Here is a 21,185-nt window from a genome sequence, read left to right as displayed (position 1 = left end):
AACACCTTGGGACATGGCTTTCAGGCTCTCCCAGAAGAGTAGCTCTCCAGCCACGTCCTATACACCCCACACTCCCAAGCCTTCCCCTCTGTGCACTTGCTCCTGCTGCTCCTACTCTCTGGAAGGCTTGTTTCTACTTTCTGCCCATCAATGCCCATCCCCAAACCCCCTCTTCCAGGAAGCCTTCCTTCATTTCATTCCTGCTGCTCACACTGATCCTGCCTCCTTGGGCTCCTTACCACCTACTTGTACTGTTGCACATCTATTTGTCTCCTCCTCTTCTCAGGGCTCTGGAGTCAAGCAGCCCTAGCCCCACTTCTCACTGGTTGTGTGACCTTGGGTAAGTAACTTACTCACTTACCGAATCTCTGAGATTCAGTTTTGAACCCATCCAACCATCTGAGAAATATTTATTGAGCACAAACTATGTTTAATTAAATGAGACAATGTATATAAATTTCCAGGCTCACATAGGAGGGCAACAAATGCTCATTGCCACCCCCCACCTTCCTCTACAGCATCTGCCACATTGGACACTGACTACAATGAGGATGGAGAGCTGGCTGAGTGAGGAAAGACGGGACCGGGGCAGGGACAAACTGATGGTACACTAGTTTAGGTAAGTAAACTCGTCAGTTACAGCAGAGTCCCGCTAGACCCTACCTTGACCTGTCATGTCAGCACCAAGGCCACGGCCAAACGAAACTCCTACACAGTGATAAGGGAGGGCTTCTGAACAAATCTCCTCTTGCTCCGAGCACTTTGAGAAGCCTGGCTCTGTGCTGGGGCTCTCCTGACACCCTTTGAAGTGGTTACTACCACTGACAAAGTGGGTGGGATGTGAGTGGGATGCATGCAGGGTGGATTGGAAATCGCCCATTGCCTGTCTGCACTGCGTCCTCCCCAAACCTCTCCCGAAGGCCCTGCAGCCCCTTGATGGAAACCTCCGTGTCCCTGGCTCACACCCTCCAGGGCACCTCCTTCCTCCCCAGGGTACCTGAGAGCCCTCTCCTGATTGCGCGTACTCCCTTGAGGAAATCTGAACCTCTCCAGAAGTTTCAGTTAACATCTCAACACTTGATCACTTCCAGGGCACATCTGGTGCCCAGCTGACCATTGGGATGTCCTTCCCTGAGCCCCTCACACTTAGTAAGACCCACACTAAACTCATCATCACCCCCCAAGCCTAGCCCGAGCCCCTCCAGTACCTGCCGTCTTAGTGAGTCAGCAAGCCGGAAAGCTGGGGTCAGCCTGGAGCCCTCCCTCCCTCTCCCGCACCCCACAGTCTATCAGTCACAAGCACACAGCCCCAAATCTGCCTGGAGCCCTCCAGTTCACTGTCGCCTTTTGTTGGAATCACCCAGCAGCCTCTCCCAGGACCTTCAGGGGGTCAAACCCCAACCCCAAACATGCCTCGAGGGGCTCTCCCTGCTCAGCCCTGCACCTTGCTGGCCTCAGCTCCTATCACTCTCTCGCTCACTCGCAAGGCTCCAGCCAGACGGAATTTCGTGCGGTTCCCATCACACCGTTCTCTAAGTGGTCTCCAAGCCTTTGCACAGCCCGATTCCTTCACCAGACACAAGCCTTCCTCACTGCTTTCCACCTAGCTAACTCCTCCCCATCCTTCAAATCTCAGCTTAGTTACGTTTCCTCCAGGAATCCTTCTCTGACCCCCAGAAGCCTGGGACGGGTGCCTCTCCTGAACCCCCCAGCCTCAGTATGCTCCTCTCCATTGTATTAATATTGTTTCTTTCCATGCCCATCTCTCTCCCAGACTGTCAGTTCCTGGTGGGCAGGGGCCTCACCGTGTTATTCCTCCGTAAGTGCCCTGCACCCAGCATACAGGCGGTGCTCAGGAAATATTTTTGACTGAAGAAATGCTAAGATTGCTAGAAGGACTGACCCTGCCATCACTCACTCATCAGATATTTATTGAGCACCAACAGTGTACTGGATATCACAATCCACTGGGAATAAGACCTGTCAAACTTTTTGCCCTCAATGAGCTCTGAGTTCAGTGAGGCAGACAGACCGTAAACAAGCACCTAAACACAGCCCCAAAATGCATGAAGCAGAGCAGATGCAGTTAAAGGGAGCAATGGACAATTCAACAGTCACAGCTGAAGACTTCAATAGCCCACTCTCAGTAACGGATGGATGAGACAGAACATCGGCGAGGGTGCAGAAGACTCCAACAGCATTGTCCATCAACCTGACGAAAGTGGTGTCTATAGAACAGCCAATCAACTAGAGCAGAAAACACATTCTTCTAGTACACATGGAACGTTCTCTAAGTTATACTATATGGCAGGCCATAAACAAATCTCAATACATTTAATGGGGTTGAAACCACACGAAGTACAGTCTCTAACCACAGTGGAATTAGAAATCAGCAGAAGAAGAAAATTTGAAAAATGCACAGGTATTTGGAAATTAAACAGCATCATTTTAAATAACCCATGGGTCAAAGAAGAAATCACAAGGGAAATGAGAGAATATTTGGAACTGAAGGAAAATGAAAACAACATAGCAAGTAAACGAATATATAAATGAGATAACTTTAGACAGTAAAAGACGCAGTGAAGAATATGAAGCCTGAGCGAGTGTAGGATAGTCAAGTTGCAGGTTTCACCCTCCCTGTATCTGCACCCTTGCCACGGCCTCATCATGGCGAAGAGCATATCCCTGTCCCTTGCCTTTGGGCCTGGCCATGGCACTTGCTCTGGCCAATGGGATATGACAAGAGGAAGTTGTGAGCTTGAATCTTAGAAGCCCTCTGGTGTTTCTACTTGCTCTTTTGCCATCACCATGGGAAGAGCCTCCCCTGGGTAACTGCTGTCCCTTCAGCCTGGGCCCCATAAGGAACACACGAGAAGCACAGCCACTGAGCTGAACCCAGCTTTGGCCAACTGACTTCCAGTTGACCCAGCTTCCCTTGCAGCTAGGAATGCTCAATGAGATAGAAGTAGAAGTTGTCAAGTGGAATTCTTTTTCAAGTGAACTAACTCAGCGGGGAGCACAAACTTTTAATTTTCGTCCTCTCTTTCTTCCTGCCTGGGACATGGATGTGATGGCTAGAGCTGCAGCAGCCAGCCTGTGTTCATGAGGAACCTTGGAAATGGATGCAGCAGATAAATAAAACCTTGGTCCCTGAGACTTTGTGGAGCTGCCAAGCTTGATGCGGATCTCCTCCTTCAGGACTTATTTCACATGAGAGAATTGCCTCTAAATTATTTATGCCATCATAGATGAGTTTTTATTCCAAGCAGTCCAACACAATTTTTAACTGACATATAATTATTAGGAAAGATTCTGTAGCAGCCTGTATTTTCCAGAAATGGCTATAACAGTATCTCCTATCTCACAAATGTGTGCTTGATACTCCTCCCACCGAATGGTGGAGATGATATCCTCGCCTCTTGAACTTGGGTGGACCTTTGTGACTGTTTTGACTAACGAGAGTATGGTGGAAGTGGTGGTACGTGACTTCCAAGGCTAGATCATAAAAATGCCACGCACTTCCTCTTGGCTCTCTCTTGGGACACTCACTCTTGGAACTGAGCCACCATGCTGTGAGGAAACCTTGCCCATGCAGAGACTACACAGAGAGGCCACAAGTAAATATTCTGGCCAACGGCCCAGCCTCGGTCCCAGACAATAGCCAGCACCCAGCAGCAGCCACGTGAGTTAAGGTACCTCTGGGTGATTATAGCCCCTGGCGTTAAGTCACCTCAAATCTTTAAGTCTTCTCCAGACGTCATGGAGCAGAGACACGCTTTCTGCACCTTGCCCTGTCCCAGAAAATCTGTGAGCATAATAAAATGGTTGTTTTCCGCCATGAAGTTTTGGGGCACCACTTCTTTGAGGTGACACTGGAACTGAGACCAGAATGAGGAGGAGGAACTGGCTATGAGAAGATCAGGGGTAGGACATGCCAGTAGAGGGAAAACCAAGTGCAAAAACCACATGACGTGACGGCATTTATAGTATTTGGAAAATAGTGAGAAGGCCAGTGTGGCCGGAGCGAATGAAGCAGCAGGCGGTAAGGGTGGAGAGTCAGGTGACCAGGATCAGGTCACGTCGGGCCTCTTGGGTGCGGGAACTTCTCTTGGGGCGCCAGATACTAATAAATGCCAGTCACCTCTCCCAGTCGGCTGATGGCTTCTGAACAAGCTTTGGCCCAAAGAAAGGACCCTTGGTAGGAATTTTTAGCTTCTGATAGGAGGGGGATTTTTTTTTTTTTAGATGAGAAAACAGGGGATTAAAGGTGTCCAGGGACCATCGCTGTTCAAAAGCTCCAACAACTCACTATGCACAAGGAAAAGCATAAGCTCCTTAGCCTGGCATTTTACGTACTTGTCACCTTGTTTTTGGACACACCACTGGACCCCCGATTCCACCTGTAACCTGCCTTTCCAAACGTAACCATGTTCTAGCGATGCCCGACGATGCACCGCTCTCCAAATGTACCTTCAGGCCTGTGAGCGTTTCCATGCTGACCACCTGCCTCACGTGCTCTCCTCCGTTATCACCCCGGCCTGGTTGGCTCTTTCCAAGTCCATCTCAGTGGTACCTGTTCTGCCAACCTTCCTAAATATCCCAAAGGGAAATAAATCTTTCCCTCCCCCATTTTCCTGCAGACTCTGCACAAAACTAGAGTCGCACAAATTATACTTACCATGGAGTAGTACAATTGTCTGTTCACTTATCTCGTTCTCTTTCCCAACTTCACCCTTTATTCCCACAATAAAAGACAGACCTACTCAAGGGCAGGTTCTGGGCCCTTTTCATCTTTGGGGCTCTGAGGTCTATCTCAGTGCCCATGGCATTGTAAACATCCTGTGATGTTCCATCCAGAAGGAATGAGTAAGGTGGATGGATGGATGGATGGACGGATGGATGGATGGATGGGTGGATGATGAACGGACGCATGGATAGAGCTGAATGACTGGATGAAAGGATGGGCAGATGGATGGGTAGACGTATTAATGGATGAACTGGGGGTAGTGAATGGGTATGTCGATGTGTCGTCAGGCATATGGCTAGCTGAAAGGACAGATGAGTCAATGAAAGGCCGGCTAGATGAACAGACGAGAGATTGACTACAGACAGGCAGGCAGGTGGATGAATGTGCTTTTGACTGGGTTCCTGGAAGGATGGGGCGAGTCTTTAAACCAGAATCAGCAATTTTTTTTCTGTAACGGGCCAGATAAATATTTTAGGCTTTGTGGACCACATATGGTCTCAGTCATATATTCTTTCTTCTTTGCCTTTTTTTCACAAACGCTTAAAACATTCTTAGTTAATCCATTAACTAAGTAACTTAGTAAAATCTATTACTATTTACTAACTTAGTAAAATCCACTCTTAGTTAATAGGCTATACAAAACAAGAAATTGACCATTAGAATTTAATTTTGGATGGCCAGAATTTTTAGTAATCCCTGAGTGAGCTCTCTTTACCATTTGATAAGCACAGAGTAGAATCCCAAACACAGGAAACCAGAGACCATCCTGACCCCCTCTCAACAACAGCATAACGGAGTCAAGGTCTTTTCTAGTTGGGGAGGTTTAGAATGCACAGTCACCGCCGCCCCCCATCACTGGACAATCATGGGATTTCAACAGCATTAAATCTCTAAGGAGAAACTTAGCAATCAGAGGAAGATCCAGGTTGAGGAGTGGTGGAGAACACTCTAAAGTCTATGGGTCTCCTTTTGACTAGTGTCCTTGGCTAGGGCTTGGAGTCACGTTGTGGCATTTCTGCCACTTCTATTCCCACGAGCACTAACGTCATAAATGTAGCTCATAGCACAATTTCCCGCAACTAGCTTATGAGTTGTGATTTTTATGGGCTCCTTTTTTTTCTCCTCAGGATATTATTATGGATTACCAACGGTTTCAGCATCTTTCCAATTGGCAGGAAGCAGTTCAAACACAGATGGAAGTTTCCCAGTTAAAACCCTCTTAACAAAGTCATAAAACAAAAAAGCCCAGCCCCTCTCTGTCATGCTGCCAGCTCAGAAACGAGTGAGAGAAGGAAAAAACGGAGAGTGAGTCTTTCTGCCCTTACTAAATAATCTTTTAGGTGTAAAGGGGGGAGGGAGGGCAGGCATTGGTACATTTCAGACGAGGGCTTTGGGGTTTAATAATGCACACAAAGCTCTCCTCCTGAGGGCAAAAATGAGGAGCTAGGAGCACAGACCAGAGTAGTACCCTGTCCTCCCCACAACCAGGGTGCTCCTGCTCACACTGGCAATGTGACACCCGGGTGACATCCCTGACAAGGACCTCAGCTGGAGTCGGCAAGAGACCTGGTGCCGGGTGCTTTGCTGCCTCCAGAGAGGTTCCTGCCCAGAGGAACTTCAAAGGCAATCGGGAAACGCAGGATTAACATATGACGACAGTGCACTGGGAGTCAGGAGAATGGGTGTCATCCTGGCTCAGTCACTGTGTGACAGTGGCCAAGTCACTCCCTCTGGGCCTCATCACCCCCGACAAGATGTCCATGGTGGACATCCCCAGCTCAGACATTCTTGGAAAGATATGGCAAACAACACAAAGCAGTATAGAATCAGATGCTAAACTACGAGGAGACTGTAAAAGGCTTACAAAGCTCAGAGGAGCAGGCAGCTGTCACAAGGGCCTTGGGTAGCTGAGCCCACCACATCCCCTCACTTCCCATGTCTTTGCTGTATTCTATTCCCTCACCCCTCACATCACCTCCTCAAGGAAGCCTGCCTAGATTTCCCCAGGTTGTCAGTCACTCCCTCTGTGCTCTGAATAATTATTCATTTGCTCATGTGTCCCCTTTACTGGCCAGATTCCTCCTGGGGAAGGGCCCAGTCTGATCTGTCTTTCAATTCTCCAGCTCTTGTCACACAGCAAGTATTCAAAAAATGTCTGTTGAACTGAGTCGAACTGACTGCAAAGGGAGACTTTCCAGGTAGTTTTGTGGGTTGTAAGGGGTGACAGTGTCTGAGATCTGGGCCTTCCCCAGTCGGGCCTCCTTTGTTCTGACAGTCCAGAGGATTCCCTCCCCACTAGGTCAGGCATTATTGCCCCAATGAGAAAGCCTCATGACACCCCAACTGCTCTGTCACTGTTTAAACATATCACCCTCTCCATATAGCCCTAAACATATAACACACACACACACACACACACACGCGCGTGCACACAAACGCGCACACATAGCAATGACCCAGAACTGCATCTGCCCTCCTTCTGCCTTCCTCCACAATAGGGCTGAGGAAACTGCAGACACCCCTCCAGAAACCTCAGCACCCGCCCCGCCCCAGGGCAGAGAGACATAGAAAGCATGGCCATCTGCCCCTGCAGCACAGGAATCAGGAGACAGACTTCCCTGAAAAGCCTCAGGGAACATCTGCCTGTTGTTCATGGAAACCACCTCTGTCTCCGCATTGCTTTTCTGCCTCTTATACCACAGCCTTGAAAAGGGGCAATTAGTTTTAGGCAATTAGAATGATTAACTCACCAGATGTAAGTGCTGGAGCATCTCCACATATCTGTAGAGAGAAAGGGGGTTGAGTTTGAATTTATTCCAATCCTGTACAAGCCAAGGAGGGGGGATGCTCTGTTAACAAGCTCAAGGCCACAAGCAGCTGCTCAGGGACTCACGCTTTCTCTGAAGACAGCAGTTCCTGTGCGATGACATGGGCTCTGGACTGACCTTCCACCTGTGGATGGAAACAGAACCATCAGGAGGGGCAGCGCCAATGGGGGCAGCAGAGGGAGAGCCCGGCCCCACAAGCATCAGTGTCACAGAAGGACCTCCACGCTGCAGGAGGCAAATCCCACGAACTGCGCAGGCCATTCCCTGCCACTCACCACCTGTGTGATCTTCAACCTCATTGCACCTTGGTTTCCTCATGTGTAAACGCAGATATTAACAGCATCTGACTCAGAAGGTTGCTAAGCTAATGCTCAGCTCAGTGCCTCACACAGAAGCGCTCAGTGCGTGGCCGCTGTTAGGACTGTGACCTTTGCCTCCACCCATGGCCCCAGCAGTTGGGAACAACCTGTAATCTCTGGGGGCTCTCTCCTACCGCTTCTTTTGAAGATGTCGTCCCCTCAGTGTCCCTTTTCCCTTCTCCGCCTGGTTAACTCCCAGTTATCCTTTAAGACTCAGCCATAGCATCTATCACCTTCTCCAAGGAGCCTTTCCTGATCCCCTCCTTGAACTGGCTGGGTTAGATATCGTTTCTGGGCGTCTTCCTCTCAGGACTCCCCTGGAGGGCAGGGACCATGAATGTCACCTCTGCGTGACCAATGCCTGACACCTCTGCATGACCAGCCTCCCTTTTGTTGACTAAAAGAAATAATGAATGAGTGAGAGAATCATTCCCCTTTGGAAGCACTAACGCTCTTGGCTGACCTCAGAAGGTGAGCCTGTAACCTATCTGAGCACTAACTTCTTAACATTTGGGAATAACTGAGATTATGTCTATAAACAGGATGGGCGGAGCTGAGGCAGATGCCTGGGCTGTCTGCCACAGGCAGGCCCCTCCTCTGTGGCCTCAAACCTGCCGGCTGTCAGACACGGCTGGTGGCTGGGATCCAGACGAGCACAGACACTGTGGGGTAGCCTGAGAGAACAGGTGGCAGATGCGGGGAATGTGCAGGCATGGCTGGGGCAGGGTGCCCCACGGTGGAGCAGAGGGCACTCACGGGCAATGCCTGGCTTCTGGTTCCAGTTCAACCACAGCCTCCTGGTGCAACCCTGCACAAGTCACTTTCTGAGGTCAGGCCTCAGTTTCCCCATGTGTGGACAAAGTGACCTTGAAATTTGCTTCCTGTGTATTACTAAACTTGAGGAGTCACTGGTCAAGTGAATGATCTGCTCTAATGACTAGAAATTCATTACAGGCTGAGGGAGCAATTGCAGTGTGGCAGTCGTAAGCATGGACTCCTGAATTAGGCAGTTTGGGCTCAAATCTTGCCTCTGCCTCTTTTACTAGTTGAACAAGTCACTTAACCTCTCTGCCTCAATTTTCTTATCTGTAAAATGGGTACAATAATATAAGCATGCATATTCTAAGGATTAAATGAGTATTGATACATATACAAGTATGTGTGTATATACAGAGAAATCTATAGTTTTATGAATTGATATATAGAATAAATCTATATAAATATCTATCTAGAACTCTATCATCTCTCTCTACATATCTATCTTGCACTTGGGACAGTGCCTGGCACACAGTAAGCACTATGGAAATAATGGCTGTCATTATCCTTGTTATTTTTGTTAACTGAGGTGGTGCCAGGAACAGAACCAAGTACCCAGGGATGGAACAAGAAAAATAATTTACATGGTCAAGTAGGGGAAAGGCTTCAATTGCAAAATGAAGGCTGAGCCACTCTGCTGAGAGGAGCAGCTGAGAGAGTGGAAAGCAAATGGGTCTGGAATCAAGCACATCCAAGTTCAAATCCTGGATGTGTTAATTGTACGACATTTGGCAAAGCATTATCTCTGAGGCTCAGTTTTTTCCACCTGAAATACGGTGGAGAATAACCAACCCGACCTCATAAGCTGGTCTTTTGGATGATGTGTGCCTGACTCAGGGCCTTTCACTCTGTTCCCTAGGCTTGCGATGTTCTTCCCCAGATCTTCTCACTCTCACTTTCTGACTTCTGCAGGTCTTTGCTCAAAAGATACATCCCATCCTCAGTGTGGCCAGCCACGACCACCTGACCTAAAGAACACCCAAAGTCATTCTAGAACCACAGGGTTTCTCAACTTTGGCATTACTGACATTTTGGGCCCGACAGCTTTTGCTGCAGGGGCCATCCTATGTATTACAATACTATTAGCAGCGTCCCTGGCTTCCATCCATTGGATGACACTAGCAGCCCCCTGCACCAGCCCATAGTTTTCAATTGTGACAACTAAAAATGTCTCTAGACATTGCCAAATGTCCTGTGGGGCAAATTCTCACCCGCAGTTGAGAACCACTGCTCTAACCCTTTATCTTACTGTATATTGTCCTTGCACATGGGAGATGTTCAATAAATGTTTGAACACACTGATGAAATGAGATACAGCGCCTGGCACATAGTAGGTGCTCAAGAAATGAGTTTGCAGCCTAGCTGGTCTGTGTCTAAGATTTCTGGATAAGAAGCACAGTGTTTTCTGGAGACTTCAGTCACTCTGAGGGACTCCCCCCCCAACCAGTGCCCCCTGGCCCATGGTTAGCCTCCCTCCTGATCTCACTGCAGCCTCTGTAGTGGCTGTCATGGCACCCATGGGGCCGGAGGGAAAACTGTGAGGCCTGCAGAGGCCTCCAGCCTCACCTGGCCTCCCGCCCTCCCACTGGCGCCGGACTGTGACTCACCGTCTGCCTTCTGCATCTTCAGGGCTAGTATGGGGCTCTGCACACAAGAGCAGCTCACTCTCCCAAAACGTAGGGGCTCCTTCCGAGTCCCACATGTGAAAAGGCTTTGTAAACAAAACCCTCGCAGTGGAAAACGTATTCTGCCAGGACAGGCCTGAACAGTCAAGGAAACCCAGTGGTCAAGCTTCCGTAAAGAGAGTTACTCTGGAGAGAAAGCTCAGGCGATCTGAAGCTCAAGCTCCTCCCCTATAAAATGAGGGCAAGAGTCAAGACGACCTCCGATCTTCCAGGGGCCTGTGATTCAATTCTCATTCGTCATCCAGCATGACGCTGAGGAGGCCTCATTCAAATCCTGAACTCTACCTCTTCCTATACCTACGCCCTTGGACAAGTTATCTCTCTTCTCTGAGCCCCACCTGCAAAACTTGGATGATGATGATGATGATGATGATGATGATGATGATGATAATGATGATGATAAAATAATACCTGCTTAATAATATAACAGCTAGCATTTACTGAACACTTAGTATGTCCTAAGTACGGCTCTAAGGTTTTGATACATATTAGCTCACTGAATCTGCCCCCAAATCTATGAGGCAGGTACTTATTATCTCCATTTTACAGATGAGGAAACTGAAGTATGAATAAGTCCTACCCTTTGCTCAAAGTCACTGCTAATAAGTGGCAGAGCCAAAATTCAAATCCAGGCAGTCTGGCTCTTAGCAGCGTGCCTGGCACATAATAAGTTCTCAGTAAAAGGCCTCTCTACTCCTTATAGATGGCAGCTTTTTCAACCTGGGAAGCACCTATTCTTGACCTGCACTGCAAAGCCGGCAGCAAGAGTACAGCACTCCAGGAGGAGCGTGGGCCTAGTCCTCTGGGCTCAGGTCTCCTGGTTCTTACGCTCAAAGTAGTGCTTACTGTGGTACATAGGAAAGAACTATGCTGGAAGTCAGGACACCTGGCTCCACGTCCCAGCCAGGCCATGAGAGGCTATGTGACCAAGGGCAAACTCTTCTCAGATGCCTCAGTTTTCTCATCTGGAAGATGGGGTCAAAATTCCCACCCTGCAAGGGCAAGATGATGAGACGATGGATGGGAGTGGTTACACCCTGCCTAAACTTTTGGAGTTGTCGTCATTACCATTGTTAGTATCTCGAGCTGTGCTGTGGGACAGACTTCTGGTAGGCCCGGGGTACGGGCCACTCTGCACGTCCCTTCCAGCCCCTCCTGTCAGATGGGCAGACTTTGGGTGGGACACACGGGCCGTTCCGCGTTAGTGACTGCAGATGATGGATGCGTCTTCACCAGCCGGACAAGAGGGAGGCTGGCAGGCCATGTGCCCAAGGCTCTCCTCAGACGCTGCTCATGGGTGTTGCCCAACTGCACTATTTAATATAGATGTTTGTTTAACCAGGAAATGAACTCCTAGGTTGACGGCAGTGTCCAGGGACAGACTTCTGGGAACAGGGTTCCTCCCAGGAGCGTGGGGGCTGGGGTGCCAGGGCTGTGCTATCGCTATTGCCGTCCTCAGTCTGACGGCTGTGGGTGTTACAGGAGGCGGCTGCTGGCCCCTCTGCCCGAGGCAGGCCAAGCAGCTTATCACCACTTTCCCCAGGGCCGCCCAGCCCTGCACTTCCTCCCTAGGCTCCAGGCAAACCAGCCAGGTCATCGTGGGCTATTCTGGGACCAGGTCAGGTTGGGAGGGACAGTTGTCCTTCAGGGACCTTTGAGGTTAAACAGTGGGTCACAGAACGAGTTGGGAGTCCCGGTCCTCTGTCTCCAGGCCTCAGTTTGTCGAGCTATAAAATGGGGTATTTAGCCTCCTTCTAGAACAGCAACTCTCCAAGTGTGACCCCAGAACCTCCGAGGTTCCGCCTCCCTTTTCCAACTATAGATCTGTGTGAGCCTGGATTTTCATGGAAGTCGACCTACATTACAGTTTCAACAGTGTGAACGCAGAAGCAGCTAGGAGAATCCAGCTGTCCACTATAAAGCCAGACGTTAACAATATTTGCAAGAAATACGAAACCAATGTCATTCTTCTCACTCATTTTTTTGAAAACATAATTATTTTTCATTAAAAATGCTATTTATGTTAACATGTAATGGGTTCATTATTGTTATTCTAAAATGAATTAAAAGATAGCTGTTTTAAAATGTTCTCCATTTGACTTTCTCATGTGATAAACATTGATAGATGTTTAGAAACAAAAATTCATAGAAACAAAAACTCTGGGGTCCTCAATCATTTTTAAGACGGCAGAGGGGTCTGAGAACAAAAGGTTCTGAGAGCTGCTTGTTTAGAGGCTGTCACAAAAGATCATATAGAATGATGGAGGGAAAAGCTCTTTATTCTCAGTGAAGAGTGATGGAGAAGTGAAACAGCACTGTCACTGTATTATAGTAACAATAATTATTGTGAGAAGCAGGCTGATGAACCCCAGGCTTTATGGTGGGGCCCTCAGGGTGGCCCCAAGCATGCCCAGGGGCCACACAATCTTTCTCCTCATTGTCCTATCCTGCAACAGAGGAAGAAACCACTTCCAAAGCTCCTAGCTTATCACTTCTCTCCCAGGTGGCAGCCGCCTCTTTCTTTTCACCCTCATCTCTGCCAGCTCGTTGCCAGGCCCCACATCCTGGCTCAGTTTCCCCCACCCCAGTTCACAGCTGTCCCCTCTACCTGTGGCCAGCTGGGAACGCCAATCTTCAGGCTATAGCCCTCAGCCTCTAGCCTCCTGGAGCCCTCCTTCACAGACAACTTCCGCCTATATCTACGTCACTCTATCCACCCAGGTCCCTGTCCCCACTCAGAACTGCCCTGTCTTTGAAGTGATGGGCTTTCTGGTCCCCATCTTAGACCTGAGCTCCCTAGCGTACCCCCATCCTCAGCTGAACTTGTCTCCTAGCTCATTGAGCGCTCCAGTCTGTCAGTCACTCCAATCCATCCTGTCATGGTGGCTGCCTTCTGCCGTCACTTGCAGCCCTGAGTGGCTCCCGTGGCTCTCCAGCACCTACAGGAAAAACTTGTCATCTAGCCTGATGCTGAGAGCCTGTGCTTTGGGGTCAGATGACCTGGTCTCAAATCCTGGGCTCTAGCCCTTCCTCTCCCTATGCCCTTGGACAAGTTATTTCTCTTCTCTGCGCCCCCATCTGTAAAACAGGAATAATAATGACATCTACTTACTAACGTAACAGCTAGCATTAGTGAACACTTAGTATGTGCTGAGTATGGCTCTGAGCTTTTTACACGTATCAGCTCACTGAATCCCCCCAACACCATGCGCAGTAGGTACTGTTATTATCACCTCCATTTTACAGACGAGGACCCTGAGGTACAAGTAAGTCCCACTCTATGTGACTTAGGCTAAAGACCCCTCCAGGCACCTCTCCTGCGTTCCTCCATGCCCCGGGGAACTCAATTTTATTCTGAAGTTCACCCTATTTTTCCCCACTTCCCAGCTTTTTCAGTCTTGTAGGTCTCTGTGCCCAGAATCCCCTATAGTATCAGTAAGTTTCTCTAGGTCACACGTTGAACCTAGAGTGACTCTGATTGTGACTGCCAAGCTCGCACTGTTTGACAGCAGGAAAAGGCCAGTACGTGGCTCCTAGGAGACAGTCTTCCTGCCCTGACCATCTCACTTCAATTTGAGTAAAAGGACCTGCCACGAGCTCAAGAAGCCAGTCAAGGCTGGATTCTATGCCTTTGTGCTGTCCATTTAGCCTCCTGTATGCCCTCCTTCCCCTTTCCACTTAACTATGTCCTACTCTTCTTCAAGGAGAACTCAGGCCTCACCTCCTCCTGGAAGCCTCCCTGATTGCCGACTCCTAAGCTTTGGACCCTTACACTGCTCAGGGTTTGGCTCACACAGCTGAGCACACTAAGGTTGCCCCACAACATTTCCATTGCATGGGCTGCCTTTGTTTTGCATGGTGAGACGTAACATTCAGAAAAGTGCATAAAACATAAATGTAAAGTTCGACATTATGTGAGCTTTTTCATTCTACAATTCAACTGTAAGTTCCCCGTGGTCAGGGACCCCATTAGTTTATTTCCTGAGAGCGAAGGGCCCTGGGAGCACTTGATTACGGCCTGGAAGGCTGATACACGTAGACCAGGGTTCCCACTTCAATAAGCGTGGGAATCACTGGGGATCTTCCCAACAGGCAGGTCTGGGGTGGGGCCGGGTGCTGCTGGTCCCCCAGGAGGGCTATGGACTACGTACAGACAGTGGCCGCCACGACGTCCAGGACACAGCGAAGGTGAGGATGACTCAGGCCCAAATCCAAAGCACGGGGCAAGGGGCATGTCTGAGACTTCGCAGAGCGGAAATCGGCCATCAAACAAGCTCACTCAGGGCCAGGGCAATCTCACTGTCCCCAGCCCAGCCCATCGGCTCCCGACAGCCCCCAAGCCTTCCCGGGTCCTGAACAAGGGGTGTGAGACAGGAGGGTGGCCAGGACACCTCCCGGGCCTCGGAACCCCTATTCTCTCCCATCCCGTATGTTCTAAGAATCTGTGTCTCTCCTCTTCCTCTGCTCACACTGCCTTGGAGCGTCTCTCTGTGTCACTGTACTGAACACTGCACCCTCTGCATGGTTCCTGGGCAGCCAGTGAGCAGGGTTGGCGCCCAGCTCAGCCCCTCACCATGCCAAGTAAATTATACAGGACCCAACAAGTGTTTTCATTTTCTTAAACTGTCATGCACCTAGTAAGTTTGTTTTCCTGAAAGGCGGGAGCTGAGTCTAATGTATGCAAAGACATTTATTCGAAGACATTTACTGAATACTGCATTTTGTGCCAGGCAGTAAGGAAACACCTGTGAATAGGACAAGCATGGTCCCTGCCCTCCCGGGAGCTATTCTGACAGGGAAAGGCAGACAGTATGCAAGTAAGCAGAAAAATGAAAAATATAATCACATCTTGAGATAAGTATGAAGGAGGAAATGAACAGGAATGCCACAGCCAAGTACAGCAGGGGAGGCCTTTTGAGGAGGTGACATTTAACTCGAGACCCGTAGTCAGCTGTGCAAAAGGCAGGAAGGGTGTTTCAAGTGGAAGAAACTACACGTGCAAAGGCCCTGGGATGGGTTTAAAGAACAAACAGAACTCATTTTTGGATCCTTCATGATGTCTGGCCAAAGGCTTAGGCATTTGTTGAATTTCATTTGATCCATGATTAAGAAAATATGGCAATAGTCTTTCAAGTCTGGTGCCAACAAGCAGAAGAGCAAACACAAGAGGAGAAGCAGCCCGGGGGTGGGGTGGGAAGATGATGAGTTCACCTTGGGATATGTTGAATCTGGGTTTCCAAGAAGGGCCCAAAAGGGCAGCTGGAAGCTGAGTGTGGGGCTGCAGAGAGGGTCAGGCCAGAAGGGAAGCTCTGGGAGTGCCATCGGAGTAGGGCTTGCCGCGGGTCTGGGACAGGCTGCCTGAGCAATGGACACAAAATGAGAGGCAGGGCTCAGGAACTCAGGCCTTGGGCAATAAATGCCTGGTGTGGAGTGTAAGCAGAGTAGGATGTTGGAGAAGCAGGGAGAAAAGCAGGAGAGGACAGAGCCTCAGAAACCAAAGGAAGAGGGGAGACTACCAAGCTGAGGCCCAAGGTCTGAGGTGGACAGGGTGGGGAGGGCCTGGCTCATGGAGGTTGTGGAGGCTCGTGCAGAGCGAATGACAGCAGAGGGAGGTGGAAGTGTGGGGAAGACGAGCACGTGTGTGGGCTGAGGGAAGTCCTACAGAATTTCTCCTGCCCACCTCCTCCTTTGCTTCCAGCTCCGAAGGTCATTCCCAGCGGCCCACCTTTGCACTCTGTTCTGTCTGGAACACTCTGCCCCTAGATCTTCCCATTGCTTCCTCCTCACACTATTCAGCTTCCTGCTCAAAGGTTTCCTTCTCATCAAGAAAGTATTCCCTTAGAAACTGGGTCCTTATGCATCGCTGATAGGAGTGTAAAATGGGGCAGCCACTGTGGAAATAGATATGGCGGTTCCTCAAAAACTTAAACATAGAATTACCACATGGTCCAGAAATTCCATTCTGGGTGTATACCAAGAGAACTGAAGGCAGGGTCTCGAAGAGATATCTGTACACACACGTTCATAGCAACATTATTCACATAGCCAAAAGGTGGAAGTAACCCAAGTATCCATTGATGGATGAATGGATACATGAAATGTGGTCTATACATAACAGTGGACTATAATTCAGCCTTAAAAAAGAAAAAGAGTGGGGCTGCCGGATGGCTCAGTTGGTTACAGCGTGAGCTCTGAACAACTGGGTTGCCGGTTCGATTCCCACATGGGATGGTGGGCTGTACCCTCCTGTAACTAAAGATTGAAAACGGAGACTGGACTTGGAGCTGAGCTGCGCCCTCCACAACTAGATTGAAGGACAACGACTTGGAGCTGATGGGCCCTGGAGAAACACACTGTTCCCCAATATTCCCCAATTAAAAAAAGTTATTTTAAAAAAAGGAAAAAAATTCTGACATGCTATAAAATGAACGAATCTTGAGGAGATTATGGTAAGTGAAATAAGCTAGTCACAAAGGATAACTACTGTATGATTACAGTTTGATGAGGTCCCTAGAGCAGTCAGACAGAAAGTAGATGGTGGTTGCCAGGGGTGGGGGAGGGGGAATGGGGAGTTGTGTTTAATGGGGACAGTGGTGACGGTTGCAGAATAATGTGAATGTATTTAATGCCACCGAACTGGACACTTAAAAATGGTTAAAACTGTAGCTTTTACATTATGTGTATTTTAACGTAATTTTTAAAAATGGGATAAAAGGCCTTCTTTAGCCTGCCTGCCTAAGTATCCAACCCCCACCCCTGGTGCCCTGTCCTCCACCACCATAGTCTGTTTTGTTTTACGGCTGTTTTGCAGAACTTTCGCCACCTATGCTACCTCAGGAGTTCTCTGGATGACTGTTCCTCTTTTTCTCTAGGATGTAAACACCACCAGGGCAGGGAGGCACCTGGTCTGACTTGTGGCTGATGTATGTTGAGACCCTACAAGGATGCCTGGCACATAGTAGGTGCTCAGTGAGTACTTAGTAAAGAAATAAATTCCTGTTGAAGAAGAGGAGGGACGGGGAGAAACTGACTGAGGATAGAAAGAAGACGCAGAGGGGAGGGAATTCATGTTTGACAAGGGAATCGGTAGCTTTCTGGGAAGGAGCACAGGCTGCAGCCTGAGGAAGCTGAAGCAAGTCTAGAATGGCCTCCCCGAGGACTAGGGGAAGTAGCATTTGCAGGAGAGCCAACGTGCAGAACTAAACAGGTGGGTTCCAAGGTCAGTGACAGGGAAAAAGCACAGGGTGACACTTAACCCAGGCTGGAGACTGGCCCAATGGAAACAACCATGGTTCAAATGGACACTTTAGCTTGGGCAGATGGTCAGAGCAATGCCTGGGAGCACAAGGTCAGCAAAGAGGCCCAGGCCAGGCCGACTGAGCCCCAGGTACAGTCGGGGAAGAGATGACCTTCATAAATAGGGAACCAGGGAGGGAGTGATGGCAGGAGAGTCTGTTCCAGAAGTCAGGGCACTAATTCTGTCCGGGCTCAGGGGTGGGCCTGTCAGGAAAACATGGTGATGATTGGACGCTGGCAAGGGAGGACGTAGACAGGAGGGGCCGCCACTCCTGGGCTGGTCTCGGGGGAGCTGGTATTTAGCTTCAAAAGTCCCCGTTAGTTTGAGAACCAGGTTTATTGTCAGGGAGGAGTGACAGGCCAGCCAGTCTTTGAATGTCTCCTTTCACAGCTAGATCTATTTTTAAGTCCTTCTCACTTTTCCTTTTTTGCCCCCTCCTTCCTTCAGCCCACACCCTTTGTATGTCTATGAGTGGAAGAGAGGGAGAGGTCACACGTGGGAGGACCAGCTGGCTCAGCTTCCTCTCCTGCTCCAAACTCTCTCCCTTCCTGACTTGGTCACCCCAAAACATCTGGGAAGGGTGGGACTCACCACCCTCTGTTTATTTTTACATAAACCGTATCAAACTGTAAGAAGGGCGGGGCTCACCACCTCCAAACCTGCCTCGCAAGGCGCGGGGGTTAATTCTGATCACTCACATCTGCCTCTAGGCCTATTCCCGTGGTTACATGGGAAATCTGGTTCCCATTTTCCCCATGATGGACAGAGGAGGCAGAGAGGAGAGGTCTTTACCTTTTGGAGAAATAGGATTTTTAGACACAGTGGAAGACAAATAATCAGGAGTAAATGCTTCTTCTCCCCACCTCCTATCCTCCCAAACTTCTAGAGCAAAAACGATTCAGGAAAGACCGCTCACTCTGGCCACGCTCTGAGGCCCAGCTAATGGGAACTCTCCTACACTGAGGGCTGCCAGGCGGTGCTCTGGAGGGGCCTCTGGGGGTCGACTTAGCAGCAGGTACAAAGATCGAAAAGGTGCCTGCTCTCTGATCCACTAGTCTCCTTCTTGGATCTACCCTAGAGGAAAACCTCACACGCGTGTCTAAGGAGGTGAGTACACAGGGGCGCTGCAGGGCTGCTGGTGACGCACACACGTGAGAAACACTGTAAAGGTCCCTTAGCCGGGAGATGGCGAAACAAAGCACAGCTTATCCAGGACATGGAATTCTATGCAGCACTGAAAAACTAAGTTAGCGCTCTACTTGTCTGTACCAATGTTGGGAAATTTCTACAAATCTAGTGAAGGAGCCCAGGTTTCTTACAGTTTGCTATGATTTATGGAAAAATACCAACTCCACAAACAATACCACCCTGCTCCACCATAACGATATATGTAGGTGAATACAGGGGGAAGTTCTGGACGAATTCACGCTAACCGGCACACCACAGCTACGTCCGCGAGGCACAGGGATCGGGAAGGAGTGCTCCCAGGGACCGTAGCCTACACCGGCAATGACTGCATATTTCACAGGGAGAACCTAGTACAGCACGTCTTGTGTAATGAAAACTCCATTTTTAAAGGTGGTTTTGACATTGGTACATGATGAAAGCCTCCTAGAAAGGCTGAGAGGGGTGGCAAAGCAGGGACGCTTAGCCCCGTTGGGTAGAGAAGAAGGCTGGGCTCCTGAGACTGACCTGCCATGAGGAGTCTAGACCCGCACTGTCCCTCTGCTCAGAAGGACAGGTGCTCCCATCCCCGACCCTGGCCCCGCTGCAGGCCTCGCACCTGGCTGGTATCTGGCTCTGGCCCCAGCAGGACTACACGAGGCCTCATCCAAGGTAGGAGCTGCCTCATTCCCATGACCTTGGCGTCATTACTGAGTCCCGCCCGACCTGGGGCAGGCTGCTCCCCTGTCCTGCCCACAGTCCGCCCCAAAGCTCTGACCTCTGTGTGTTCTTTTCCTGTGTGTCAGGCTTTGTTCTAAGTCTACACAGACTTACTTACTCTCATAACTGTCCCGAAGCAGGTACTAGGATTGTTTTCTTAATTTCACAGATGGGGAAACTGAGAAATAGAATGGTTAAGAAGTTGCTCAAATTACTCAGCTAGCAAGTGGCGAAACTGGGTGTGAAACTCATTTTCTATGCTATCCTGCCTCTCGCAAGCTCCTTATTCCCTGGGGTGTCTAAGCTGGAGACCAGAAGGCTGGGGAGCTGACCCAGATAACCACAAATGTCCAGCAGCCTAGGACTTCATGTCTTTACAATGGTTCTGGGCAGACCAGACCTTCTCTTTACTTGCTCCCCCTCCCCTGATTCCCAGACTCAGAAACAACAGATAGTTAATATGCCCCTACTATGTGTTCTCATTCAACCCTCCCACAGCCCAGCAGTTACTATCAATGCTCCCATTTTAGAGATGGGGAAGCTGAGGCCCAGTGATGGGAAGTGACTGGCCAGGGGCAACACAGCTGGAGGACAAGATGCGGGGTTTTTCCAAAGGAAGGATTAACAGAGAACTCGGTGACTGTGATAAGAAGCCATCACAAGGGGGGAGACCAAAGCACAGAAAGTCCCACATGGGAGGCCCCACAGTTCCATCAGCCTTTTACTTCTTCTAGGCCTGGTACCCAGAGCCGATTCAGATTCCAGATTCAGAGTGGGGACCACATCCTCAATGACAACTATCTCTTTCTGCTCCCAGGTTCCACGCACTCAGGGATGCCCAGAAAGGCCCAAACCATCTCTAAACAGGTACCTCCTTCTTTCTCCCCAAGGCGTCACTGGTTCCTTCCTGGGAGACGAGGGAGGAGTGCAGAGGTAGGAGAGGCCCCCAGGACTGCAGTGAGAAGCAAGCATTGGGCTTGGAGCCAGCCAGACACGTTTTGGAGTCCAGACCCCTTCAATGACTTGCAGGGTGGCCTTGGGCAAGTTACTTGACTTCACTGAACCTATGTGTCCTCAGCTGTAAAACAGGGACGATGGTATTGACGTTGGCAGTTGGTGTAAGGAGTTAAACAGATAACAAATGCAAAAGCATTTAGTGCCAGCAGCGAGCTCACTGTTCCGAGACAGAGAAGCAGGGACAAGAGCGGAGGGGAAGGGGCGAGGAGCCACGTGGGAGAGCCCCCTGCATCCCCCCCACAGCCCTGACTGCCTAACTATGAGAAGACTGCACGGAGCAAGAAAGGAAGTTTTAAAAGAAAGCAAGAGTATAAGAGCAAAATGAAAGCTACAACCATTTATAAAACGCTGGGTAAGTGCCAGGCACTCCTGTGAGTGCTTCTCCATGAATGGTCTTTAATCGACGTGCCACAGCTACCCAGGCTGGGAAGGAGAAGATGACAAAATGTGGGCGACAGAGAGAGGACAAGTGCCTGAAGGAGGGCTGTCAGGCAGGTGCCTGCTCCTCTGCCTGCCCAGCTACTCCTCCTCCGCAGGCAGACAAGAGCGGGG

General features: G+C 49.6%; 1 protein-coding gene across 1 annotated transcript in view; it reads right to left on the bottom strand.

Annotated features, from left to right (window-relative positions):
- FGD5 (FYVE, RhoGEF and PH domain containing 5) overlaps nucleotides 1-21,185 on the bottom strand; it is a 108,084-nt gene that overhangs the window by 37,099 nt on the left and 49,800 nt on the right. The window contains exons 4-5 of the mRNA XM_019746997.2: nucleotides 7,641-7,699; nucleotides 7,498-7,528 (exon numbers count right to left, since the gene is read on the bottom strand). Coding sequence (XP_019602556.2) covers nucleotides 7,498-7,528; nucleotides 7,641-7,699 — 90 coding nt within the window. The remainder of the gene's footprint in view (nucleotides 1-7,497; nucleotides 7,529-7,640; nucleotides 7,700-21,185) is intronic.

The sequence above is a fragment of the Rhinolophus sinicus genome, linkage group LG10, assembly GCF_036562045.2.
Source record: "Rhinolophus sinicus isolate RSC01 linkage group LG10, ASM3656204v1, whole genome shotgun sequence".
In the NCBI taxonomy this organism is placed as follows: Eukaryota; Metazoa; Chordata; class Mammalia; order Chiroptera; family Rhinolophidae; genus Rhinolophus; species Rhinolophus sinicus.
Note: the sequence above shows the minus strand (reverse complement) of the source record. Positions and strands in the feature narration are given on the sequence as shown.